Source organism: Ailuropoda melanoleuca, chromosome 17 (genome assembly GCF_002007445.2).
Source record: "Ailuropoda melanoleuca isolate Jingjing chromosome 17, ASM200744v2, whole genome shotgun sequence".
Taxonomy (NCBI): Eukaryota; Metazoa; Chordata; class Mammalia; order Carnivora; family Ursidae; genus Ailuropoda; species Ailuropoda melanoleuca.
This window is the reverse complement of record NC_048234.1, coordinates 5,957,381-5,981,521: the sequence shown is the minus strand read 5'-3', so window position 1 is coordinate 5,981,521 and position 24,141 is coordinate 5,957,381. Positions and strand designations below refer to the sequence as shown.

Sequence of the window (24,141 nt, the reverse complement as noted above, 5' to 3'; positions counted from 1 at the left end):
TAAATTCCTTATCAGGCATATTACTTATCTCTTCTTCATTTAGCTCTCTTGCTGTGATTTTGTCCTTTTTTCCCCCCCATTTAGGAGATATGCCTCTCTCTGTGTTTTGTTTAAATATCTATGGGTGTTTCCATGTGTTAGGAAATTTAGCTATGTGTCTTTTTCTTGAAAGTTGTGGCCTTATGAAGAAGAGGTCCTGTAGTGCCCTGTAATGCAATGTCCCTATTCTCCAGGACCTGGTGCTTTAGTTCTGCTATGTGTTATATATACCTACTGTTGTGGCTGATACACATTTGTCTTTAGTCTGATGATCTGTACTTGCTCTTTGCCATTTGTAGGCAGGGTTTTGTCCCAGTGTTATTAATGGACAAGTCTGGGTGTTATTAATGGACAAGTCTGGATCCACCTTGGGCTTGAGTTGAGTCAGACAAGGCATTTGCTGGAGCTGCAAAAGCATTGAATGGCAAGGCATTTCCTTGTATTGTCCCTAGAGAAGCTTTCATTTTTGGGTGGGGTCTACACTCAGATGAGATGTCTCCCCTAGCTCACTGCTAGAGACACAGTTGAAATTGTGTGTGTAGTTTTCTTCCCCTATGCCCAGGTCACGAGTCACATTGGAGTGGTTCTGGCCTCTGACACCTTGCTTGCACCCTGCAAGGCTCATGGTGGCTCTTTGGATAAACTCCTGTCAGGAGAGTATGGGAGGGGGAAGGTCTACAGAAGAACACTGGGGCAAGGTGCAGCATGCCAACATGGCCCACACCAATCTGTGGCTGGAGGGGACTTGCAGGCCCCTAGGAAAACTCGTATAAAGGCAGAGGGGAAAGGACTACAGTAGACCATGAAGGTGGAGGCGGTGCACACTCTTAGTAATCTAAATGGAATGTGTTCATGCTATGCTGGCTCCTGCAGATGTCTCTCCAAAAGGGGAGGGAATGGAGACCCCCCTTCTCCTTTGTTCTTGGAGAAATCTCCCAAAGGTATCTGTCCCTCAAGCACTGAGTTGATAGATAAATCCTCCTTTCATATACTCTAGGTGTTTCTCAAACTAATGCCTCTATGATGTGTCTCACCAGGGTTATTTATTGTGTTGTTTCTTTAAGGGAGGAGAATCCGTTTCCTCTCACCTTCTGGCTCTCTTAGATCTTAGCTCACAGATTTTTAAAATCCCATAGTTAAGATGTTCTGACTGTTAGAACATTCAAAATTAGGCTCTTCTGTTTTTCAAACCCAAATAATATGAGGATTTATCTTCCTAATGCAGGTCCCCAGTTCCTGGAGTGCCTGGTGTGGCGTCTTCTCCTCCTTCTCCTCTACCTGCAAACAGTGTCCCTCCCTCCCATTTCAATGGAACATAATTCAGAAATAAAAAGAAACAGACTTAAAAATATCCAACACCATGAATCAATCTCTAACCCCTTATGATAGATGGAAGAAGACAAACACATATATATGAAAATATATTTAAAACAAAGCTAAGTAATAGAGACAAAAATGAGAGCAATGATTGCTTGTATATGAGGAGAGAAATGAATTTCTGGAATGGTTGCACCAGTTTGCATTCCAAACAACAGTGTAGATGTTTCTCCTTTCTCCACATCCTCACTAAAACCTGTAGTTTTTGTGTTGTTAATTACAGCCATTCTGACATGTTTGAGGTGGCATCTCATTATGATTTTGATTTGCATTTCCCTGGTGATGAGTGATGTTGAGCATCTTTTCATGTGTGTTAACCATCTGGATGTCTTCCTTGGAAAAGTGTCTATTCATGACTTCTGTCCATTTCTTAACTGGAGTATTTGTTTTTTGGGGTATTGTGTTTGATAAATTCTTCATAGGATTTGGACACTAACCCTATATCAGATATGTCATTTGCAAATATCTTCTCCCTTTCTAGGGGCATCTCAGTGATGCAATTAAGTGTGGGGCTCTTTGTTTTGGTGCAGATCATGATCTTAGGGCTGGGAGATGACACCCTGTATCAGCATGAAGTCTGCCTCGTGCTGCTTCACTGTCTCTCCCTCCCAGCTGCTCCATCTCTAAAATAAATAAATCTTTTTAAAAAAATTATATCTTTTCTCATTACATAGGCTGTGTTTTAGTTTATTTGATTGTTTCCTTCACTGTGAGTAAGCTTTCAATCTTGATGAAATCCCAATAGTTCATTTTTGCTTTTGTTTCCCTTGCTTTCCATGATATTTCTAGTAAGTTCCTATGGCTGAGGTCAAAGAGGCTTCTGCCTGTGTTCTCCTCTAGGATTTTGATGGTTTCCTGTCTCACATTTACATCTTTCATCCATTTTGAATTCATTTTTGTGCATAGTGTAAGAAAGTGGTACAGTTTCAATATTCTGCATGCTGCTGTCTAGTTTTCCAAACACCATTGGTTGGAGAGACTGACTTTTGTTCCCCATTGAATATTCTTTCTTGTTTTGGTGAAGATTAGTTGACCATGTAGTTGTGTGTGGTGCAGCCATTCTGGAGAACAGTCTGGACATTCCTCAAACAGTTAAAAATATGACTATCCTATGATTTAATAATTACACTACTTGGTATACAAGCAAAGGATACAAAAATACAGATTTGAAGGGATACATGCTCACCAATATTTATAGCAGCATTATCAACAATAACCAAACTGTGTGGAGAGCCCAAAGTCCATCAACTGATGAATGGATAAAGAAGAGGTGGTATATATACACAGTGGAATATTACTCAGCCATGAAAAAGAATGAAATCTTGCTATTTGCAATGATGTAGATGGAGCTAGAGTGTATTATGCTATGTGAAGTAAATCAGTCAGAGAAAGGCAAATATAGTATGACCTCACTTTTGTGTGGAATTTAAGAAAGGAAACAGATGAACATATGGGAAAGGTGGGGAAAAAAGAAGGGAGAGAAGGAAACCGCCCATAAGATACTCTTAACACTAAGGAACAAAACTGAGTGGGGCACATGGGTGGCTCATTCAGTTAAGCATCTGCCTTCAGCTCAGGCCATCACCCCAGGGTTCTAGCCCCATGTCAGGTTCCTTGCTCAGTGGGCGGCCTGCTTCTCCCTCTACCTCTGCCCACTGCTGCCTACTTGTGTTCTCTCTGTCAAATAACTGAATAAAATCTTAAAAAAGAACAAACTGAGTGTTGATGAAGGGAGGTGGGTGGGAGATGGGGTAGATGGTAAGGGGGGCACTTGTTATGATGACCACTGTGTGTTGTATGTTAGTGTTGAATCACTGAATTCTACTCCAGAAACCAATATTGTACTGTATGTTAACTAACTAAAATTTAAATAAAAAAGAAGGAAATGAATTAAGTGCGTAGGGCAAAAGGAACATTTCTGCATTGAATCAGACTTCTATATTTCTTGATTGTGGTTTTACTTACTAGTATGTAAACAATTATCAAAGCTCATTGAACTCTGTACTTAAAATCAGTGTATTTTCCAGCTTGTCAATTAGCTCAATGTTAATATCTATTGCCTTCAGAGAGTGATTTTCAATATGACCACTATTGATATCTTGGGTGCAATATTTGTAATCCTAGATGGTTATCATTCTTTATGCTTATATCAGTGCATGCCACCAACATCCTGTTACTTTGAAAAATTCCTCCATACGTTTTCAAATATCTTTTGGCACCTTCCACTTTCTCTATGATAATGACTGGTTTATAATCTTTAATACATAAATGTTTGCTCCATCTGTCATTTGTGCATTATATTGACTTTAAAAAAATAAAAATAGGTGACAAATTTTCACAAAATTATGTCAAAACATTATTTTACTTGATTAAGTTAAGCATGCTTGAACTTATATTCTAAGTTCCCTGTTTTCCAAACATATGTGGAAATCATCTGGATTTCTTTTATTTGGTCATTTAGATCGTCATTTTTTCTTCTTCTGTTCCCATGGTTTCTTATCTTTTATATTTTCTAAACATATTTATTATGCTCCTGTAACATAGTATTCCTGTGAAATGACTTAACCTTGGTTTTTACCACATTAGGCAGCATTGTTTTTACACACTGGGTAAATGCTTTATCACTGAGTTTGTTTTTTGTTTTGTTTTGTTTTTCCTATAAATAGAATGCTAGGCAAATTTCATTTTTGTTTTATTTTGTAGCTATATTATTGGCATGGAAGATTAATGCTAGTCTAATGTGTACTATCTATGCTCAAGAATATGACCTCCTGGTCATGGTTGCAGTGCCTGAAATATTGAGGGATTGCAATTATAAATGAAGGATGAATATCATGGTCAGTGGCAGTTAAAGAAGACAATTGGAAGGTATGTCTTCAATTTAGGAGGAGACATATCTGCTGCTTCCCACACTTTCTTTCTTTTTCCTTTAGTCCCAAAGAAAGCATGACTCTCATCAAAGGAAAGTTCTCCTGGAATCTTTGTGAATGCCCAAAATTGGAGGGCAGATCTCCAAGGACCCAGGATGGTGAAATCAAAATAATTCTCACAAGGGACCTCAGATAGTGTCTTTCCTGGATCCTGCTTACAGAAAAAGAAAAGAAAAAAAAAAACCACTGAAGGTAAAATACACAAGGGAATTTAGGGTTCATTTACATCATAGTTGATGTGGGACAGCCAATGTCATAGAAGTAAAGATAATTTTCAGCTTTATTCACTTATTACCCAGTTGAAAATAATATGGTCTAATGCATAGACTTGCTGAAACAGATAGTTTAAATAAACTTTAAATTTAAAACATTCCAATGCTGACACATAATCAAACAGTGAGTATCTTTCAGGGGGATATAATGCACATTATTTCTCATTTGTTTAGAGAGTGATGGAGTTACATAACAGTACTTTTACAATTTTGGATATTTCTGTATTTAAAGGTGATAAAATTTGGCATTTATTTTGCATGTAGGATGAGGACATAACTTGTAAATTAAAAACGATAAATAATTAAAATTATAAGGATGTTATTTTTCATATTAAATATTAGTTTAATTGGATAAAATTATTAGTTTAAAATGATTTTTGTTAATGTTCAGTTCCCTCTTAGATTTGCATGCCATTAAAAATGTATAATCCTATTTTTATTGAAGGCAATATTACACAGTTATGACATATTTAGAAAAATAAATGCTGAAATGCTGTTGATCTGATTTTGTTGCCAAGGTTCTACCATTACTATTTTTTCAAATAGTTACATTTTTTGTTAATTCTTGGAGAAAAATAGTCATACAATATATTTTTCATAATTGTGATATAGATACTACCTTCATCCCATGGAAATAACTGAATAATATAATTGGTAATATTTTTCTTATGGAACCAGAAATCAGGAAATCTATTTTTAAAAGTTATTCCTAACTTATATCTAATGGGTTTTCTTAAATTATTAGTTTTATGTATCTGCTAGTTATATTCAAAATTTTTTTATTAATAGTTTACAGTGACAAAGTACAATTTAACTTTTGTTAGAGTAAAATGGAAAAAAAAATGTTAGCACTTTTAGGGGATTAATACTTATATGTTGATGTCATGGGACAAAAAAAAAAGTCTCCTGATCATAGGAATATAAATTGATTGTTAAACCATATCTAACCAGTAATTTCTATGATGTATATCCTGAGAAAATCTCTACTGTATCAAAATTGCACCACATGAGCTATTAATGTTATGACATAAAACCTATATATACTTTTAAAGATTTTGTGGTGCTAAGACTGAATAAAGTTTTAATGCATAAATACATACACATGGGCACAATTGCCTACATGTTGAATTCAACTTCTTTCCTTGTATGTAGGGAATACCAAGTCTGTAACTTTATATCACGTAAATTTTTAATAGTTAAAAAAGTATATGTAATTTGCATTTACAGGAAAGTTTTCATTATGTTACTAAGATTTTATTTTTTCTGCTATACTATACTTTACTTATCATCTTGATATTTTTACACTAAAACAGATGTATACATAAATAGATCCATTAGAATTTTTTAAGATTTTTTTAATTAATTAATTTATTTATTCAACAGAGATAGAGACAGCCAGCGAGAGAGGGAATACAAGCAGGGGGAGTGGGAGAGGAAGAAGCAGGCCCACAGCAGAAGAGCCTGACGTGGGGCTCGATCCCACAACACCGGGACCACGCCCCGAGCCGAAGGCAGACGCCCAACCTCTGTGCCACCCAGGCGCCCCCCATTAGAATTTTTTAAGGCAAAATTTCTGACTCCTTTTTTCTTAATTTTCATAAGAACACAGCATAACTAGAGTTATCAATGCTCATTGCACACTTAAATATTTGGGAAGTGAGTAGATCTCATGTTGTGTTCTTCTATTGATGGATGAATGGATATTTAAAAATGTATTAGTTTGACCTTTTTTAACAAATGTAGGAAAATATATGGATCGACTGTTTTAAAAACAAACAAACCAAAGATTAAGAAGGTTTAAAATATTTGTAAACAAAATATCTCCTTTATAACTTTTGAATTTGACACTTAATTGTGTTTTCTGGAGATAAAGTTTACTCACATACCAGTCTCCTACCAAACCCTGAGTAATGGAATAAATCAGGATTTTTTAAGATAAAATCACAGGCAACACTCATCTTGATACGGCAAGTAATTATGGCCTAGACTTTCCATTCTCAGAGACACCCCACCTTCTCCAAGGATCTAATGCTAACTGATCTGCACTGTCTTAAGATTTCTTCATCATCTTTCAATGTCTATTTGTAAATTCTTCAGTGATAAAACAATTACATGACCGCATTTTACTTATTACTTGGGCTTTGTCTTTTGAATCAACATGGCTTAGTTTAAAACCTGCCCCATCAGTTAAAGTCATGTAACTGTGGGGAAAATATTTGTCCCCTTAGTTTCTTCATTTATAAAATGTAAATTAATAGAATATTTAAAGGTGCCTGAGTTGCTCAGTTGGTTAAGCATCTGACTCTTAATCTCAGCTCAGGTCTTGAACTCAGGGTCCTGAGTTCGAGCCCTACATTGTGGCATAAAAAGAAAAAAAAGAATACTGCAGAGACTTGTTTTCTAAACCAAGTGAGCTAGCCCATGGAATTTCTTTTTTATAAATATGCCAACTATATTTTTAGCCATTAACTTTTCTTGTTACTATAGTTCATTATCATCATAAAATAAGTGAGTATAAAAATGTTCTAATTTTGCTTCTTGCTCATACATTATCTTCTGGGCTTTGTTGGTTTATTCCAGATCAGAGAAGATGAGATATGGATGTAACAAACCAAACAACAGTGACAGAGTTCATTTTTCTTGGGTTTTCTGGTGTTCTCTGTCTGTGGCTCACATTGTTTGTGGTATTTCTTACTGTATATCTGCTCTTCCCTCATGGGAAACACTCTCATCATTTTCATAGGTGTGCTAGATTCCACACTCCAGACACCCATGTACATTTTCTCCGGAAATTTGTCATTTCTGGAGATCTGGTACACCACAGCCACAGTGCCTAAATTGCTGGCCACCTGCCTTTCCCAAGTTGTTACCATCTCAGTTTCTGGTTGTTTAACCCAGTACTATTTCTTTTTCTCCCTGGGAGCTACAGAGTGCATCTTGCTGGCAGTGATGGCCTATGACCAGTACCTGGCCATCTGCAGTCGTCTCCATTACTCACTCCTCATGAGTATTCCTATGTGTCTGCAGTTTTCGGCTGGATCTTGGATCAGGGGCTTCCTTTCCCCTCTTCTATCTACCATACTCATCTCTCAGCTCAACTTTTGTGGCCCTCANTCTCCATTACTCACTCCTCATGAGTATTCCTATGTGTCTGCAGTTTTCGGCTGGATCTTGGATCAGGGGCTTCCTTTCCCCTCTTCTATCTACCATACTCATCTCTCAGCTCAACTTCTGTGGCCCTCAGATCAACCATTTCTTTTGTGACTCAGACCCCGTTTTTAAACTATCCTGTTCAGATACATTTTTGGTGGAGGCCTTGAGCTATATATGTAGCTCTGTTGTGATTTTAAGTTCTTTCCTTCTTACTATGTCTTCTTATGGCCACATTATAGTCACAATAATGAGAGTGCCCTCCCATGAGTCTTGGAAGAAAACATTCTCCACTTGCACCTCCCACCTCACTGTGGTCACCATTTATTATGCCACCATTATCTTTGCCTATGTTCGTCCTCCAGCCAAGTACAGCTTCACTATTGGTAAAGTCATCTCAGTGTTCTACTGTGTGGTCACTCCATTAATAAATCCTCTCATATACACCCTGAGAAACAAAGATGTGAAGAAAGCTTTCAGGAAGATTCTAGCTCAAAAAAGATTGCTCTTGATAAGATACATGCAGGATATTTAAGAAATCAATTAAAATGACCAATTTAGAATGGATTTCCAGCTACATTTCAAAATAATAATTGTTGAGGGGTGCCTGGTTGGCTCAGTTGATTGAGCATCCAACTCTTGATCTCAGGGGTCATGAATTTAAGTCCAACATTGGGTGTAGAGATTACTAAAATAAATAAAACTTTAAAAAATATAACAATGGTAAATATTGAAAAAATATATTTTTTTGTTTTGGACATTTCTGTTATTTTATATTTTGAGTGAACGCTACTGAAATAGCTATTCTATAATTACTGTAACATACAGTGTTATATTACTTTAAAGTGTACAGCATAATGGTTCAACAATTCAATACATTAGTCAGTGCTCACCCCATTAAGTGTACTATTCATTTCTTTTATCTATTTCACCCATTCCCTACTCTGGCAACCTACAAATTTGTTCTCTGTATTTAAGAATCCGTTTTTTTTTGGGGGGGTTTGGTCTCTTTTTCATTATTTGTCCATTTGTTCTGTTTCTTAAATTCCATATGTAAGTGAAATTGAATAGTATACATATTCCCTATTTGACTTATTTCACTTAACATTATACCCCGTAGGTCCAATCATGTTGTTGTAAATGGCAAGATTTCATTCTTTTTATGGCTGAGTAATATTCCATTATGCATTTGTATGTGTGTGTTTGTAGACTATATGTCTTTATTCATTAATTTTTGGGTGAACACTTAAGCTGCTTCCAAACTTTAGCTATAGTAAATAATGCTGCAATAAACATGAGGGTTCATATATATTGTTGAATCAGTGTTTTCATTTTCTTTGGGTAATTCCCCACCAGTGGAATTACTGGATTATACAGTGATATTTATTTATTTATTTATTTATTTATTTATTTATTTATTTGGAACCACCATACGATTTTCCATAGTGGCTGCACCAATTTGAATTTTCATTAACATTACACTAGGGTTTATTTTTTTTCCACATTCTCATCAATCCTTACTTCTTGCCTCTATTATTTTAGCCGTTCTTACATGTGTGAGGTGGTATCATTGTAGTTTTGATTTATATTTCCCTGGTGATTATTGATGTTAAATACATTTTCATGTGTCTATTAAACTATTTTTTATTATAAAACTAAGAGAATTTGAAGAAAGTTTCCAGAATGTATAGGGGGAAGAAAGATTTTATAAGGAGGGAATCTACTTACAGCTCTTTTCTAAATCTTGACAATACATTTATAGGTATTTTTGCTATATGGACATGCATATAATGGTAACTTTTGTAAGTATTTAAATAACTTCCTGATTTATAAAAAGTGTTTGTAAACATTTGTTCCTTTTTCTGTCTTGTAAATTTTACGAAACAAATATTACTATTTATATTTTAAATATTAATTTTGAATTTATGTGCTCCTTTGAAATACTACTGTACTAAATTTTCATTTAAAAGATCCATCTTCTCCTTAATTATCTCCTTGTGACACAAGTTTGAAATTGTGGACATTTTTATATAGGAAACTGAACTCAGTGTTATTCCACCATCCTTAGAGGAAAATACCCTCAAATGTCTTGGGTTGTGTACCCAAATTGTTTAATAGCTTGACACCTTAAATTTTCTGTTTTTCCCTATTCCAACCCTGTTCAGAGCTATCCATTATCAATTCTTATTTTTGTTACAAAACTCTTTTTGAATGCACCAATATATTTTCATTTCCACAGACAATACCAGAATCTGAGTTACAAATGTCCATATTTGGTTGCCTCCTTATCCTTCTCAGGTGTCTGACTCTTACTTTACAGGACATCTTCCTTGTGTCACAATCACAGGGAATATTTTATAATGTCAAACACAACATTTCTCCTTTCTGCTTAAAATAGGTCAATTGCTGGAGCACGTGCATGGCTCAGTAGGTTAAGCATCTGCCTTCTAGCTCAAGCCAAGCCCTGCATCAGGCTCCCTGCTCAGTGGGGAGCCTGTTTCTCACTCTCCCACTCCCCCTGCTTGTGCTTTCTCTCTCTTCCCCACTCTCTCTCTCTGTCAAATAAATAAATGTTAAAAAAAAAAACACAACAGATTGATTGCTTTGTCCTAATTTAATGATATAAACTAAATCACTGATCCAGACCTAGAAACCCTGCATGACTGCCCTTCTCTTATTTCCTTGCTCTTCTTTTGGTTAAAGTTGAAGCCATACAAGATTGTCATACCACCACATACTCACCATGCTCTTTCCCCCACCAGCTGTGGTACATATTGCTTATCCTACTCTCCTTTCTCCCTGCAGCCATTCACATGTGCTGTTCTTCCTACAGGATTTCACTTCAAATAGTTACTTTGCTGAGGAAGAGTCTCTGACCTCACAGAAGAAACTCAAGGCTTTCTAAAGTATGTTTTTCTAATCACTAAGTACATTTCACTGAAATTTTGCTCAGCTACAATTCAATTTATTCTATATGATTATAAAATCATAGGAATTAATGATATTTCATTTCATTTCTGACAATAGTTTATATCACATCAAAAATCAAAATTATATAAGAAAATAAGTGTCAGAAATATGGATCATTAGTTGTCTGTGCTATTTTCCTTTCTTATATAGGTAAACAATTTAAAATTATTTCTTATATATTTTCTTGAAGTGTCTACTTGGTATTCTGAATTTACTTTGTCTGAAGGCAAGCAAAGTAGACCAAAAATAAGTAGAAATTTTAAAAAAGGAAGCATACCCTCTCTCTCCTACAAAAAAAAAAAATTCTGGCATAGTATATACACTACAATGATGCTAGAATATTTTTTAGTTTATCATTAAAGTATTGAAGTATATATGATGCCAATAAAGATAATTTTTTATTTCTTATTCAAACTCCTTAATATGTTGTGTATTTTATTTTGTTTTTTAAAGATTTTATTTATTTATTTGACAGAGAGTGCACGAGAGGCAGTGGGGGCAGGCAGAGGGAGAGAGAAGCAGGCCCCCTGCTGAACAAGGAGTCCAATATGGGGCTCTATCCCAGGACCCTGGGATCATGACCTGAGCTGAAAGCAGACACTTAACTGACTTAGCCATCCAGGTGCCCCAAGATGTTGTGTATTTTAAAACTTTCCTTAGTATAGGACATTCTATTTTTAATTCTTCCATCTTAAAAAGGACCATAATTAAGAAACCTTTATAAATATGTTATATTTGAATGAGTATATGTGAATGTGAGGTGTTATGTGTGTGCTTAATTCTCAAATGTCCAATTGGCGATCCAAGAGAAATACATTAATACAGTTATTAGTACTTAAAATTTTCCCACAATATCATGATTTGCACTTCCAACAAAAGTTCCTCCTCCATATCCTCTTCAAGTGATGTCTTTCAAAATGATAGAATTTTGCCAATCTGAGAGGTGACAAATGTTTTGATTACTTTAATAAGTATTTTATAATAAATGTTTAATCTTTTTAGTTAATATTTGTCATTTAAAATATGTGAAATCTTCCTCAATATATTTTATTCACTTTTCCATTATTGCTATTATTTTTTATTTTTTATAATAATTTCTTATTATTTTATGTGAGTCACCATACAGTACATCCCTATTTTTTGATGTAAATTTCAATGATTCATTAGTTGGGTATAACACTCAGTGCACCATGCAATATATGCTGTCCTTAGTACCCATCACCATCCTATCCCATTCCCCCACCCCCCTCCCCTCTGAAGCCCTCAGTTGTATTATTTTTTTAAATATCAGTTTGTTTTTAAAAACGTAAAACTATACTGCCATACAAACTATGCTAATATATATACTAATATAGTATATATACTGTAGTATTTATCACTGGGACACCTGGGTGGCTCAGTCAGTTAAACATCTGACACTTGATTTTGACTCAGGTTAAGATAATAGGGTTGAGAAATGCAGCACCGTATTGGACTCCATGCTCAGTGGTGTGAGTCCGCTTGAGTTTCTCTCTCTCCCTCACCCTCTGCCCCTCCCACTTTCTCTATCTAAAAATAATTCTTTTTTTTTTTTAAGATTTTATTTATTTATTTGACAGAGATAGAGACAGCCAGCGAGAGAGGGAACACAAGCAGGGGGAGCGGGAGAGGAAGAAGCAGGCTCACAGCAGAGGAGCCTGACGTGGGGCTCGATCCCATAACGCCGGGATCACGCCCTGAGCCGAAGGCAGACGCCTAACCGCTGTGCCCACCCAGGCGCCCCTGTAATTTCTTTTTTAATAGTAATATTTTTATTATATTGTGTTAGTCACCATACAGTACATCCCTAGTTTTTGGTGTAAAGTTCCATGATTCATTACTTGCATGTAAAACCCAGTGCACCATGCAATACATTCCCTCCTTAACATCCATCACCAGCCTATCCCATTGCCCCCTCCCCTCTGAAGTCCTCAGTTTGTTTCCCAGAGTCCATAGTCTGTCATGGTTCATTCCCCATTTTGTTAACCCCCCCTTTCGTTTTCCCTTTCTTCTCCTACTGATCTTCCTACTTATCATGTTCCATAAATGAGTGAAACTATATGGTAATTGCCTTTCTCTGCTTGACTTATTTCACTTAGCATTATCTCCTCAAGTCCCGCCCATGTTGCTGCAAATGTTGGGTAATCGTTCTTTCTGATGTCAGAGTAATATTCCATTGTATATATGGACCATCTTCTTAATCCAGTCATTTGTTGAAGGGCTTATCGGCTCCATCTATGATTTAGCTATTGTAGACATTGTGGCTATGAACATTGGAGTGCATATGGCCTTTCTCTTCACTATGTCTGTATCTTTGGGGTAAATACCCAGTAGTGTGATGGCTGGGTCACGGGGTAACTCTATTTTTAACTTTTTAAGGGACCTCCACACTATTTTCCAAATGTGGCTTGTACCAACTTGCATTCCCACCAAAAATGCAGGTGGGATCCCCTTTCCCCACATCCTCTCCAACATTTGTTGTTTCCTGCCTTGTCAATTTTTGCCATTCATACTGGCATAAGGTCGTATCTCAATGTGGTTTTGATTTGAATTTCCCTGATGGCTAATTATTTTGAAAATTTTTTCATGTGTCTGTTAGCCATTTCTATGTCTTCATTGGAAAAGTGTTTCTTCATATTTTCTGCCCATTTTTTGATTTGTTTGTTTCTTGTGTATTGAGTTTCAGAAGTTCTTTGTAGATCCTGGATAGCAGTCTTTTATCTGTAGTGTCATTTGCAAATATCTTCTCCCATACTGTGGGCTGTCTCTTAGTTTTATTGACTCTTTCCTTGGCTGTGCAGAAGCTTTTTATCTTGATGAAGTCCCACATGTAATTTCTTAACAATATTCTTGTATCAAGCGTATCTTACCATTTTACTCATCTCAGTTTTACATCTTTTCTATTAAATTTATTTTTGAGTACTTCATGTTTTCTATTGTTTTACGAATAAGTTTTTTAAAAATGTATCTTCTAAATATATGAATATTGATGAGGATATGGATACTTCCAAATATGCTATTAATATTTGTATAAAATACTAACTCATCTTATTAAATTGTATTGCTATGGGTATTGTTTCAGGTAATTCACTTTGTTTCTACATAGCAATTATAATATTTGGACAAGTTCTATTTCTAAAATGAGAGAAGAGAAGGTTTTATCTATCCTGCATTTTACAAAATTTCCCTTTATATTTTGGGGGGTCTGGAAATGTCTCTCTTTTTTGAAATTATGATTTTGAAGGATATTTTACATGGGTAAATAATTTCCATTTGGCAATATTTTAAAATGTTTTCCAGAATTGTGAATATTATTTCCTATCATTATTTATTATATTCTTATAAAGCCAATTTTTCAGGATATTTAGAATTTTTTTCTTCATTTTGCTTCTATCAGTTTATTTTTAATATCTTACATCTTTTTCTTCAGAAAAAAAATTCCAACAATATTGGGAGTAAAGTATATGGAATGGAGTAAAGCTTTTACCAGAAAACTTACAATTAAGAATACAATGTAATTCAAAATTATCTCTGTAGGACTTTTCTGGGGAGGAATTGATAAGTTGTTTCTAACACTTTTCGGGATGTGTGAAGAATCTATTGTTGCTAATACAACTTTGAAAATAAAGAATAAATTTGGATAAAATCCACTAACTGATTTCAAGACTTATTAAAATAATAAGAAAATGTTTGTAATTAACATAGAAACAAACATTGTTAAGAAAATGAAGCGAGAAGTGACAGAAGGAGAGTTTTCCAAAACATATCTAGCAAATAGGTTGTATTTAGAATTATAAAGAATACCTAAAGTTAAATAATTAAAAGGTTTATAACACAATAAAAATGAACAAATAACTTGAAGTCATTTAATAAAAAAAGGGATCAAATACATACAAAGTTGTTCAACAACATTCATCTCAAGGAAAATGCAAATTACAACAACACATATTACTGCCCACATTCATTGATATTGCTAAAATTGAAATGCTAACTTTTTTTGCTTTAAATTTTTATTTAAATTCTAGTTGATTAACATAGAGTGTAATATCAATTTCGTGAGTATGATTTAGCAATTTATCACTTTCGTATAATGCCTAGCACTAATCATAAGTGCCCTCTTTAGTATCTATCACCAATTTAGCCTATCCACAGCCCACCTCCCCTCCAGCAGCCCTCAGTTTATGTCTCCATGGTATGCCTTCCTCTCTTTTCCCCCATTCCCCTTTGTTAATTTGTTTTGTTTCTTAAATTCCACATATCAATGAAATCATTTGGTATTTGTCTTTCTCTGACTTTTTTTTTTACTTAGCACAATACACTCTAGCTCCGTCCACATCATTGCAAATGGCAATATTTCATTCTTTTTGATGACTGAGTAATATTCCATCGCTTGTGTCTATGTCTGTGTTGACATATATGTGTACATATGAATGTATACACTACAACTTCTTTATCCATTCATCATTAAATGCACATTTGGGCTCTTTCCATAGTTTGGCCATTGCTAAGTGTTTGTTTCAATTTAAGTTCAATTTAATTGACATATACTGCATTATTAGTTTCAGAGGTAGAATTTAGTGATTCGTCAGTTGCATATAACACCCAGTGCTCATTATATCAAGTGCCTTCCTTAATGTCCACCACCCAGTTACTCCATCCCCCTACCCACTTCCCTTGTAATAACCATCAGTTTGTTTCCTAGAGTTAAGAGCCTCTTATGGTTTGTCTCCCTCTCTGTTTTCATCTTATTTTTTCTTCTCTTCTCCTATGTTCATCTGTTTTGTTTCTTTAATTCCACATATGAGTGAAAGCATGTGATACTTTTCTTTCTCTTACTGGCTTATTTCGCTTTGCATTATACTCTGTAGTTTCATCCATATTGTTGCAAATGGAAATATTACATTCTTTTTGATGGCTGAGTACTATTCTTTTGTATATTGTACTATTCTTTTTGATGGCTGAGTATTATATATGCACATGTATATATATGTGTGTGTGTGTGTATGCGATATATGTAATACATCTTTACCCATTCCTCTTTCGATGGGCATCTGGACTCTTTCCATATTTTTGCTATTGTGGACATTGTTGCTATGAACATTGGGATGCATGTCCCTTTCGAATATTGCTATGTGTTAATGAAAATGTGGCACTATGAGACCACACACCTCACTTTGAAAAAGTTACTGATATAATTAGAACTTTGGAAAATCCTTTTTTTAAATGATGACATATACCTAATATATGGCCCAGCCATTCCACATCCCACATTTGTTTTTTTTTCTTTTTTTTCTTTCCACAAGGAAACCAAACAGATATATTTTCACAAAGACTAATCCATGAATACTCAGAGTAGATTTACCCGTAGTGACTGAAAAATTGGAGAAAGGAATTCTACATATGAATGAAAAAATGAATTAGATTATATCGATGCAATCAGTATAAGTTAGTGAAAAATAAATGATTCCATGATATATACAGCAAATTGTATGGATCACATTAATCTGAATGAATGAGTCAAACAAAAAGAGTACATACTATTCAATTACATTCAAAATTCCAGATAATGAAAACTAATCTATAATGAGAAAATATAGCAGGAAGGATAGATTATACAGGGGCATGTGAAAATATTTGAGGGTAAGCAATACGTTTGCCACCTCCATTGCGATGATTTGTTTTTGGTGCAAACATCTGATAACCCATCAAATATAAATTAAATTTATTCAAATTGTTGTGTAAAGATTATACTTTGATAAATTAATTTAACATATTTTCTTGTGAAAGGGAATACAAGGAAGGCAAACAAAGAAACGGACTCCTTAACAATGGAGAACAAACTGATGGTTACCAGAAGGTAGGCGGTTGAGGGAATGGGTTAAATGGGTGTTAGGGATTAGGGCATACACTTTTTATGACCAGGTGTTGTATGGAAGAGTTGAATCACTATATTGTTTACCTGAAACTAATAAAACAGCGTAGGCTAACTGGAATTCAAATGAAAACTTAACAATATATATTTTCAAGCAGAGGGAATATAGTCACAGATAAAATTTCCAAAGATCCATGAATAAATAAAAATCAACAAAAGAACAGATGTATCATTAAATATACATAAAATTTCCACATAAAATTTAAGCATGATTTTAGCATTAAAAAACTTCTTTGAAGTTAATCAACCTAAGAGGAATACAAATATTTCAGGAAGATAATTCAATTTGACATGTTATTTTATCTTGCACTGTCTAGACATTGGCAAAAGGGAACTATTTGGTAGTCATTTTTTTAATTGCTATTTAAGCTACATATAATATATTAGTTTAAGGTGTACATCATAATGATTTGACATATGTATGCATTGTGAAATGTTTACCAGAATAAAATCGTTGAATATAAGGGAAAAAAAAAAACAGATGAAAACAGATAATTAAAATATCTACTAAAAAGAAACAAAATGAAATTTTAAAAAAAAAAAGGTTGTTGGCATTTTTAAGATTTTATTCATTTATTTGAGAGAGAGTGGGGAGGAGGTGTAGAGGGAGGAAGAGTGAAAGAATCCCAAGAAGACTCCATACTGAGTGTGGAACCCAGTGGGGGGCACAATTCCACCATCCTGATATCATGACTGGAGCTGAGATCCAGAGTCAGACACCTAACCAACTGAGCCACCCAGGTGCCCCTGTTGTTGGTATATTGATAGAAATTGTACGAAATGTGTAGATTGCTATGGGTATTATAGCATCTTAACCAAGATTTGCTTTTCCAATCCATGAGCATGGAATGTCTGTCCATGTCTTTTTGTCCCTTTCAATTCTTTTCATTAGTGTTTTATAGTTTTCGGAGTCCATATGTTTTACTACTTTTGTTTGGTTTATTCCTTGGTATCTTACGGGTTTTGGAACAATTGTAAATAGAATTGATTTTTTAAATTTCTTTTTCTGCTGCTTAATTATTGGCATCTAGAGATACAACAGTTTTCTGTACATTGGTTCTATATCCTTCAACATTGCTGAATGGTGTATCAGTTCTAGTAATTTTTTTGGTGGAGTTTTGTGTTTTCTACATAGAATATCATGTCATCTGCAAAGAGAAATTTTGACCTCTTCCTTTACAATTTGGATGCCTTTTATTTCCTTTTGTTTTCTGATTGCTGAGGCTAGGACTTCCAGTACTATGTTAAATAACTTTGGTGAGAGTAAACATCCCTGTCTTTTTCCTGACCATAGAGGAAAAGCTCTCAGTATTTCCCCACTGAGAATGACTTTAGCTGTGGGTTATTTTTAAAAGATTTTTTAATGTATTCATTTGAGAAAGAGAGAGCATGAGCAGTAAGGAGAGGCAGAGGGAGAGAGAGAGGCAGACTCCCCACAGAGCAGGGATCCGAAATCAAGGCTCCATCTCAGGACCTAGAGTTCATGAACTGAGCCAAGGCAGACACTCAATTGACTGCACCACCCAGGTGCTCCAGCTGTGGGTTTCTCATATATAGTTGTTATTATATTGAGGTATGTTCTCTCTACCCCTACTTTGTTAAGGGCTTTTATCAAGAATGGATGTTGTTTTTTGCCAAATGTTTTTTTCTTCATCTATTGAGAGGATCATATGCTTTTTATTCTTTCTTTTATTGATTTGGTGTATCACACTAATTGATTTGCAAATGCAAAACCACTCTTGCAACCCAGGAATAAATCTCACTTCATCATAATGATGATTCTTTTAATATACTGTTGGACTCGATTTGCTAATATTTTTTCGAGAATTTTTTGCATCCTTGTTTATCAAAGGTATTGGCCTGTGATTCTCTTTTTTAGTCAAATCCTTGGTTTTGGAATGAGGGTAATCCTGGCCTCATAGAATGAGTTTAGCAGTTTTCCCTCCATTTCGATTTTTTGGAATAGTTTGAAAAAACAGGTATTACCTCTTCTTTAAATGGTAGCAGTCCTTTTGGAAACCATCTGGCCTGGGACTTTTGTTTGTTGGGAGATTTTTTTAACTGATTCAATTTCTTTGCTGATTATCATCCTGTTCATGTTTTCTAATTATTCCTGTTTCAGTTTTGGTAGTTTGTATGTTTGTAGGATTTTAACGATTTCTTCCAAATTGTCCAATTTGATGGCATACAGTTTTTTCATCATATTATCTTATAATTGTTTGTCAATTTTAAAATTTTTAAAAGATTTTATTTATCCATTTATTTGACAGAGAGAGTACAAGTGGGATAATCAGCAAAGGGAGAGGTAGAAGCAGGATCCCTGCAGGGAGCCTGATGCAGGGCTTGATCCAGGACCCTGAGATCATGACCTGAGCTGAAGGCAGACACTTAACTAACTGAGCCACCCAGGTGCCACTCTTATAATTGTTTATATTTCTGTGATGCTGGTTGTTACTTCTCTCTTGTTTGTGATTTCACTTATTTGTGTCCTTTCTCTTTTCTTTTTAATAATTCGGGATAGGGGGTTATCAATTTTATTATTTATTTTTTCAAAGAACCATCTCCTGGTTTAATTAATCTGTTCTTCTTTTTATTTTTTTGTTTGTATATCATTTATTTCTGCTCTTATATTTATTATTTTCCTTCTACTGGGTTTAGGCTCAATCTATTCTTTTTCTAGCTCCTGTAGGTTTATGGTTAGGTTGTGTTTTGATACTTTTATTGCATCATGAGGTAAGCTTGCACTGTTTTACACTTCCCTCTTATGACTGCTTTTCCTGTATCCCAAAGATTTTGGAACATTGTGTTTTCCTTGACATTTGTTTCCATGTATTCTTTTTTAATTTTTTCTAAAACTTTCTGGTTGACCCATTCATTATTTATTAGGATGTTCTTTAATCTCCATGTATTTGTGGTTTTCCAATTTTTTTTCTTGTGGTTCACTTCAAGTTTCATAGCATTGTGCTCAGAAAATATGCATGGTATGGTCTCAATTTTTTTGTACTTGCTGAGGCCTCAGTTATTACCCAGTATGGGATATTTTCTGGAGAATATCCCATGTGCACTGGTAAGAATGTGTAATCTACTGCTTTAGGACAAAATGCTATCAATATATCTGTTAATCCATATCGTCTAATGTGTCATTCAAAGCCATTGTTTCCTTGTAGATTTTTTGTTTAGATGAGCTGTCTATTGATGTAAGTGGGGATGTTGAAGTCACTTATTATTATTGGATTATTATCAATGAGTTTCTTTATGTCACTACTGCTTTATATATATTTCAGTTCTTCTATGTTGGGTGCTTAAATATTTATAATTGTTAGGTCTTCTTGTTGGATATGACCCTTTACTATGATATTATGCCCTTCCTCATCTTGGTTTAAAATCTAATTTGTCTGATATAATAAGTATTGTTGCTACTGCTTTCTTTTGATGTACATTTCCAGGTAAATGCTTTCCCTCACTTTCAGTCTGCAGCTGTCTTTAGGTCTAAAGTGAATCTCTTTTAGGCAGCATATAGATGGGTCTTATTTCTTTTTATTTTTTTAATTTGTTTTTATTATATTATTTTAGTCACCATACAGTATATCCCTGTTTTTTGATGTAAAGTTCCATGATTCATTAGTTGCGTATAACACCCAGTGAACCATGCTATAAGTGCCCTCCTTACTACCCATCCCCAGCCTATTCCATTCCCAGACCACCCTCCCCTCTGAAGCGCTCAGTTTATTTCCCAGAGTCCATAGTCTCTCATGCTTCATTCCCCCTTCTGATTACCCCCCTTTCTTTATCCCTTTTCTCCTACCGATCTTCCTACTTCTTATGTTCCATAGATGAGAGAAATCATATAATTGTCTTTCTCTCCTTGACTTATTTCACTTAGTGTTATCTCCTCCAGTGCCGTCCGTATTGCAGCATATGTTGAGAAATCATTCTTTTTGATAGCTGAGTAATATTCCATTGTATATACGGACCACAGCTTCTTAATCCAGTCATCTATTGATGAGCATCTTGACTCCTTCCACAATTTAGCTACTGTGGACAATGCAGCTATGAACATTGGGGTGCCTATGGCCCTTCTCTTCACTACGTCTGTATCTTTGGGGTAAATACCCAGTAGTGCAATGAGTCTGTGGCCTCTGCCACAGAACTAATGGATATGGATATAACCAAATTATCTGAAATGGAATTCAGAGTAACAATGGTCAAGATGATGTGTAGACTTGAAAAAAGTATTAAAGAAAATGTTAATGAGAATATAGGATCTCCAAGGGTGGAAATGAGAGCGAATCTGGCAGAAATTAAAAATTCTATGAACCAAATGCAGTCAAAACTAGAGGCTCTGACGGCCAGGGTGAATGAGGCAGAAGAACGTATTGTTGAATTGGAGGATGGGTTAGTAGAAGAGAAAGCTAAAATAAACTGGGGTCAAAAAAATCCAATCTCAAGAATGTAGGTTACAAAACGGAGGGCCTCAGAGGGGAGAGGGTTGGGGGATTGGGATAGATGGTGATGGGTAGTAAGGAGGGGACGTATTTCATGGTGCACTGGGTGTTATACGCAACTAATGAATCATCGAACTTTACATCGGAATTCGGGGATGTACTCTATGGTGACTAACATAATATAAAAGTATCATATGGTTTCACTCATATGTGGACTTTAAGAAACAAAACAGATAAATATTGAAGAAGGGAAGGAAAAATAAGAATGAAAACAGAGAGGGAGACAAACCATAAGACACTCTGAACTTTAGGAAACAAACTCTTGGTTACTAGAGGGGAAGTAGGTAGGGGGATGGAGTAACTGGGTGGTGGACGTTAAAGAGGGCACTTGATGTAATGAGCTCTGGGTGTTATATGCAACTGATGAGTCACTAAATTCTACCTCTGAAACTAATAATACACTATATGTTAATTAAATTGAATTTAAATTAAAAAATAAAATTAAGAAAATGGAAAAAACCAATATGGTAACCACAAATCAAAAACTGTTAATAAATATGCAAAGAATAAAGAGAAAGAAATCCAAGTATATCAACAAAGAAAACCAGCAAACCATGAAAGAGGACAAGAGAAGAAAGGATCTGAGAAAATCTTTTGAAACAACCACAGACCAAGTAACATAGTGGCATTAAACACATTTCTATCAATAATTACTTTGAATGTAAATGGATTGAATATTCCAGTCAAAAGACAAAGGATGACAGAGCAGATTAAGCAATGAAAAAGAAAACAAGATCCATCTATATCCTGCCTACAAGGGGTGCATTTCAGACCAAAAGACATCAGGAATTTAAAAGTGAGGGAATGGAGGGGCACTTTGGTGACTCAGTCATTAATCATCTGCCTTCAGCTCAGGTCATGATCCCAGGTCCTGGGATCGAGGCTCACAGAGGGCTACCTGCTCTGCTGGGAGCCTGCTTCTTCCTCTTCCACTCCCCCTGCTTGTGTTCCCTCTCTGGTTGTCTCTCTCTGTCAAATAAATAAATCAAATCTTTTTTTTTAAAAGTGAGGGAATGGAGAAACATTTCTGAATATCAATATCTCAGCAAAGCCACAGTTGCAATACTTACAACAGACAAAATAGACTTTAAACCAAAAGCTGTAACAAGAAACAAAGAAGGACGCTATATAATTATTAAGGGAAAATCCAATGAGATGATATAACAATTGTAAATATTTATGCACCCAACATGGAAAGACCCAAATACATGAAACAGTTAATAACAAACATAAGGGAAGTAATTGATAATAATACAATAATAATAGGGAACATTAATACCCTATTTATATCAATGGACAGACTTTTTTAAAAACAGAAAATCAACAAAGAACAAAAAAAGTTTTTAATGACACAATGAAGCAGCTGGATTTAGCATATTTATTAAGAACATTCTATCTTAAAATAGAAGAACACACATCTTCTGTAGAATAGATCATATCAGCCCACAAACCAAGCTTCAACAAATTCAAAAAGATCAAAGTAATTCCATGTGTCTTTTCTGAGCACAACACTATGAAACTAGTAATCAACCACAAGAAAAAGCCTGGAAATAGCACAAATACATAGAGGTTAAAGTAAAATGCTACAAAATGAATGGTCAATCAGGAAATAAAATAATAAAAATACATGGAAGCAAATAAAATGAAAACAAAATCATTTAAAACATTTGGAATGCACTAAAAATGGTTTTAAGTGGCAAATTTATACAGATACAAGGCTATCTCAAGAAACAAGAAAAATCTCAAATAAATTATCTAACCCTACACCTAAAGGAACTAGAAAAAGAACAGCAAACAAAACACAAAACCAGCAGAAGAGCAGAAATAAATGATATAGAAATTAAAACAACAACAAGTGATAGCACATCAATGAAACCATGACTCAGTTCTTTGAAAAAGCAATCAATAAAATAGATGTACCTGTAGCCGAAATTATCAATAAGAAAAAGATAAGGACTCAAATAAATGAAGTCACAAATGAGACAGGAGAATTAACAACCAACAGTGCAGAAATATAACAACCTAGAGGACATAGATAATTTTCTAAAAACATATAAACTACCAAAACTGAGACAGAAAGGAATAGAAAATTTGAAAGGAACTTTGTATAATTATTCAACATATAGCATTTTTAAATGGTTCTTGTAGAGGGTTCTCAGGTAAAACGCTTTTGGCAAGATGCTTTGGCTGTGCAGTGATCGAGGATACCTGGCACTATTTCCTGCAAGGCTCTTGCATCACAAAAGAATATATAAATATATTCATAAAGTTCATCATGAGTTTCAGGCTCCATTTGGAATGGAAGCTGAATATGCACATCCCTTGGAAACTCTGATTCTTGGAACTGGATTTTTCATTGGAATCGTGCTTTTATGTGATCACGTCATTCTCCTTTGGGCATGGGTGACTATTCATTTGATAGAAACTGTCAATGTCCATAGTGGTTATGATATTCCTCTANTTATCATTTTTATTTCAGTGGTTATGATATTCCTCTAAACCCTTTAAATCTGATCCCTTTCTATGCCGGCTCTCGGCATCATGATTTCCACCACATGAACTTCATCGGAAACTATGCTTCAACATTTACATGGTGGGATAGGATTTTTGGAACAGACTCTCAATTTACTGCCTACTGTGAAAAGATGAAGAAGATTGAGAAAAAGACTGAATAAGTATCTCATCTAAACCTTCCTGAAGATACATTTTTCTGAATTGAAGTGAGTGGCTAACATTGCTTCTGTGGAGCAGAAATAAACATGTGTCTTGGCTGCTAAGTGATACAAAGAACATTAACAACCTTTAATTATCTTCCTGGTGGGAACTTTTTCTACTTTACATAAAAGTCCTGTATGTGTAGAAATAAGTAAATATATATTTAAGTACGATTTTCATGAGGAACTTGTAAAGGCCATGTTGCTAACCTTACAGAAAGGTTTTAAGTAATG

General features: G+C 34.8%; 2 protein-coding genes across 2 annotated transcripts in view; one reads left to right on the top strand and one right to left on the bottom strand.

Moving 5' to 3' along the window:
• Positions 1-24,141, bottom strand: part of DNAH9 (dynein axonemal heavy chain 9) — a 1,064,222-nt gene that overhangs the window by 624,994 nt on the left and 415,087 nt on the right. The gene's annotated exons all lie outside the window — the stretch shown is intronic.
• On the top strand, positions 7,216-8,303 carry LOC117796949 (olfactory receptor 6F1-like). The gene is given in 3 exon segments (XM_034647021.1): positions 7,216-7,326; positions 7,328-7,635; positions 7,757-8,303. Coding segments are annotated over 3 exon segments (966 nt in total).